The sequence below is a fragment of the Portunus trituberculatus genome, chromosome 19 (assembly GCF_017591435.1).
Source record: "Portunus trituberculatus isolate SZX2019 chromosome 19, ASM1759143v1, whole genome shotgun sequence".
In the NCBI taxonomy this organism is placed as follows: domain Eukaryota; kingdom Metazoa; phylum Arthropoda; class Malacostraca; order Decapoda; family Portunidae; genus Portunus; species Portunus trituberculatus.
In genome coordinates, this window is record NC_059273.1 from 16,513,090 (window position 1) to 16,517,681 (window position 4,592).

The following is a 4,592-nucleotide window of genomic DNA, read 5'->3' on the forward strand; positions in this document are numbered from 1 at the left end:
TCCATTCTTTCGCCCATTATCCTTCTTCATTGTATTTTTCGCCTCCTTTTTCCTCCAACGTTTCTCACTCATTACCTTTCCTCCAGCTTTCTTCCTTCCCTCTTTCCTCGTTTCCTTTCTCTGTTTCTTTCTTTCTCTTTCTCAGTTCCTTCTCTCCTCTGTCTTTCTCCTCAATTTTATTCGTGTCACCTTTGTGTCTCCTCCAACACAAGCTTTTTTTTGTAGCATTCCTCTTCCTCCTCCTTCTGCTCCTCCTTACCCTTCTCTTTTTTCTTCCCCCATCCCCTCTTCTTTTGCCTTTCTTTTTCTTCTTGATCTTGCTCCTCTTCTTCCTTCTTCTCCTCCTCCTCCTCTGTCTTATTCTCCTTCTTCCTTTAATTATTTTTCTTATTGTCCTCCTTTTCCCTCCTCTTCTCCTCTCTCCTCATCATTCTCATTATTTTTCTATAATCATAATTGTTGTTACTATTACCATTCTTATCCTTACTCTTTTTCCTTCTCCTCCTCTTATTCCTCCTCTTTCTCCAATGTGTGTGTGTGTGTGTGTGTGTGTGTGTGTGTGTGTGTGTGTGTGTGTGTGTGTGTGTGTGTGTGTGTGTGTGTGTGTGTGTGTGTGTGTGTGTGTGTGTGTGTGTGTGTATGGCATAAATAATCATCTTTTAATCTTACAAGTGAACACACATAAACACCTCGATACTGGTACTGGTGTGTGTGTGTGTGTGTGTGTGTGTGTGTGTGTGTGTGTGTGTGTGTGTGTGTGTGTGTGTGTGTGTGTGTGTGTGTGTGTGTGTGTGTGTGTCAACAAACTTTAGCATTCATAAACTATTAGGTCATATGAAAGCTACATAAAGTTTACAACAGTTATAATGGAGGTCCAAGATTTTGCTATTAAAATTTGGGTTCCTTTTCACTCCCCTTCACTTGACCAACACCAGATCTGGGCCTTGATATTAACTTAAATGGTAGTGAAATGAAACATATATTTTACAAGAGCGTTTTTCTCATTATTTTTTCTGTCTGATAATATTTTTTTTACAAGAAGAGGATTTTCTTTTTATTATTTTTCTACCTCAGTGGTTCCCAAACTGGGGGCCATGGCCCCCTGGGGGGCCATATAGCAGAATGTAGGGGGCCATAATCTGAGGCTATGCATAAATAAAACCAAAGGAGTTTAGCGGGTAGGTAGCCAGTGGAGGGAACTTACAGGTTCAGTACAGGTTTGTGCAATGCCTTGCTGCCAGACACATGGGTAATACGTCCCTTTTTTTCTTTTTATCTGATTCTGTGTTCTTGACATAAAACAAGACATGGGGATGTATTAGGGAAGCAAGATAATTTTAACTCAACATAATTCTAATCTAAGGCTTCCTAAGCTGTGTATTCTGTATGATAACCTGGTCTTGAATCTTACGTATCAGCAAGGATGTTCATATTATTCAGTTAACCAGACATTCACAGTTACAACATTGATCACCGTGTGTGCCTCCCCATATAATCAGTTTCCTCCCACCTGTGAATACTTCAGTATTATATGAACTTAAGCCAACATCAATACCACTTTAATGGTAAGTAAGCCCTGCATCATGAAGTATATTAAGAAGGTAAATAATATCTGCTGTATTTATGCACATTCTATAACTTTTTTGTAACGTTAAATCTAACTTCCTTTCTACCTCATATTTATCATTTTATTATTCTAATCATGGGTGATGACATATGTTTGCGGTGTTAGAAATAGCAGTTTTTTGTTTGTGCATTGCAGGTACAGTGATGGCTTCTAATAAGAAACGCAACTATGATGACAACTACCTGGATTTTGGATTTACAAGCATCACTGATAAAGGTGTAGTGAAGCCTCAGTGTGTGATTTGTCACAAAATACTCACAGCTGAATCACTAAGGCCCAGTAAGCTTAGATTACATCTGGAAACCAAGCATCCTCAACATGTTGGCAAAGATCGTTCCTTCTTTAGTCGACAAGAATTGAACATGAAGAGACAGCGACTTGATGCCAGTGGTTCCTTTCATCAACAAAATGCTGCCGTAGTGGAGGCATCATTTCTTGTAGCCCTTGAAATAGCAAAGAAAAAGAAGCCTCACACAATTGGGGAGGAATTAATTTTGCCATGTGCCAAAACAATGGTAAAGCTTGTTTTGGGTGAGAAAAGTGCTGAAAAGCTGAATGCTATTTCACTCTCAAATAATACAGTGCAACGCCGAATCTCCCAAATATCTGATGACATCAGAGAGCAGGTGATACAGGAAATCAAAAGAGCTGGATTATTCAGTATTCAACTCGATGAGTCCACTGACGTCCAGTCCTGCTCACAACTCCTGGCTTTTGTAAGGTATGTTCATGATGAGGATCTGAAGGAGGAATTCTTGTTTTGTGAGCCTCTTGAACAATCTACAAAAGGTGAAGATGTAATGCAGAAACTTACAGAATTCTTTGAATCTGAAGGTCTTGACTGGGGCAATCTTTGTGGGATATGCACAGACGGGGCTCCAGCCATGTTGGGTTCTCAGTCAGGTTTTGTTACAAGAGTTATACAAAAGCACCAAATGCTATCCTCTTCACTGCATGATCCACAGGCAAGCTCTTGCATCAAAAACGCTACCCTCAGAATTACAGGACACTCTGAATACAATTATAAAGACAGTTAACTTTGTAAAGGTAGTGCTCTTAACACACGCCTTTTCAAGAGACTCTGCCAAGATATGGATGCAGCTCATGAGACCCTCCTATTTCATACAGCAGTTCGCTGGCTATCAAAAGGAAATGTAGTTCAACGTGTATTTGAGCTCAGAGAAGAGATCAGCCTCTTTCTCAGAATACAGAACAAGCAAGATTTGCTGTCAGCATGGTCTGCAGATAGCTTCGAAATACGGCTAGCCTATCTTGTTGACATATTTAGACAGTTGAACACACTGAACCTGGAACTCCAAGGGAAAGGAAGCTTGATAATCGATTTTGTGGACAAAATCAAAGCTTTCATTCGTAAGATGGAGAATTGGAGGCGCAAAGTTGGAATGGGAAACTTGGCAATGCTGGAGACAGTGTCAGAAATTGTAGAGAAGTGTGATGCTGCTACGCAGAACTTGATTACCCAACATCTTGAGGCCTTGGAAGGGGAGTTTAAAAGATACTTCCCAGATATCCAAAGCCTAACTTCTCGGCTAGTAAGGGCCCCCTTCACTGCTGCAGTGACATGCATTCCTGATGACAATGATGATGGCCAAACTGAGCTGTTGACACTTCAGGAGGATTCAGGAGCTAAGATGAAGTTTGAAACTGAATCTCTCACAGTATTTTGGTCATCAATGGCAGCTTCATACCCAAACTTATGTGACTTAGCTTTTCGCCACCTCCTACCATTTTCATCAACTTATTCCTGCGAGGCTGCATTCTCTCAACTACTCCACATTAAAACGAAATATCGCAACAGACTTGAAGTGAAGCATGACCTACGGTGTGCTTTAAGTGAAACAAAACCAAGAATCAAGAAGCTTGTTGATAATCTGCAACATCACCCTTCACACTGAGTGGAATGGGGATTCAAAAGTGAAGGAAACATGAACGTGGCATGAACGTTCAGAAGCAAATGGTCTGGGAGGAGGTGGGTGTGTGGCCACTGAAGGCCATGGTTGTGGCAGTTAATTATGACTCCCTATGATAGCATTTCATTTCAGAATTACAAAGTTATCAGATTTGTAAGATTCAAAGATCAGATCACATTGCGTGGGATTAATACACTTTTTCAATCCAGTGGAATTTCTTTGTTTCTTATTTTTTTTGCTTATTGCTGAAACAGCTTTTCACAATAATGCAATTTTTAATTACTCTACATATGAATTTTTAATGTGCATTATATTACTTCTTTAGTACCATTTCAATAATTATAGGAGATTCAGCAAAGGCAAAATACAAATTTCTTTATTAATAATTAATAAAAGAAAAAATAACAAATGGAATCAATAAAATTACAGGATTTGCTAGAGTGGTTTTTATATGGACCTAATGAGTGTAGGACTGTAGACAGTCACGGGTTATGGTTGTGGGGGGGGGCCATGGACAAGGATCATGTATGAAAAGTGGGTAACGACCAGAAAAAGTTTGGGAACCACTGTTCTACCTGATGTCGAATCTTCAAAGGCTCCTCTTGTGAAAATTAAATACCATAGGAACGAGCTTGTGTCGTACGAAAGTTATTACTTTAAATTGAGTTTTCTTCGGAATAAGAAAATAAATAGATATCTTTTCCTTCTTTTTTTTATAAACTTAATTTATCATCTATATGTGAAGAATTATTACAAAGGGTAAATATTAAAGTTCATAATTTGATTACCACAAGAGAAAACTCAGTACGTAACAAAAAAGGAACCTCCAAGAAGCCGTCACTCCTACACGTTCTAGTCCTGCCCCGCTCCTACACATGGTAGTCCTTTGCGCGACTTTCTTCTCGTTTTCTTTCAGGTCAGGATTAGAATGGTGCAATAATAATGGTATGTACTGGTACAGAGTCACTACAAAAGACATTTATCAAAGTCCACATCAGTTTTAGTATAGACTGAGTCGAATCTGTCCAGTTCCT

At 39.3% G+C, this 4,592-nt stretch overlaps 1 protein-coding gene across 1 annotated transcript; it reads left to right on the top strand.

Annotated features, from left to right (window-relative positions):
* The first annotated feature begins 1,078 nt into the window (after positions 1 to 1,078).
* On the top strand, positions 1,079 to 3,543 carry LOC123506167 (zinc finger BED domain-containing protein 5-like). The gene is made up of 3 exons (XM_045258081.1): positions 1,079 to 1,565; positions 1,763 to 2,592; positions 2,704 to 3,543. Exons 1-3 carry the CDS (start codon positions 1,532 to 1,534, stop codon positions 3,541 to 3,543), a joined length of 1,704 nt encoding a protein of 567 aa, XP_045114016.1. The 5' UTR covers positions 1,079 to 1,531.
* Positions 3,544 to 4,592: the final 1,049 nt, after the last annotated feature.

Excerpts from the sequence above, each read along its gene's own strand:
- LOC123506167 (XM_045258081.1), top strand. The coding sequence starts at position 1,532 with ATGAACTTAAGCCAACATCAATACCACTTTAATG. Across the intron at positions 1,566-1,762 it reads ACATCAATACCACTTTAATG|GTACAGTGATGGCTTCTAAT; the intron begins GTAAGTAAGCCC and ends TGTGCATTGCAG. Across the intron at positions 2,593-2,703 it reads CTTCACTGCATGATCCACAG|AGACTCTGCCAAGATATGGA; the intron begins GCAAGCTCTTGC and ends CGCCTTTTCAAG.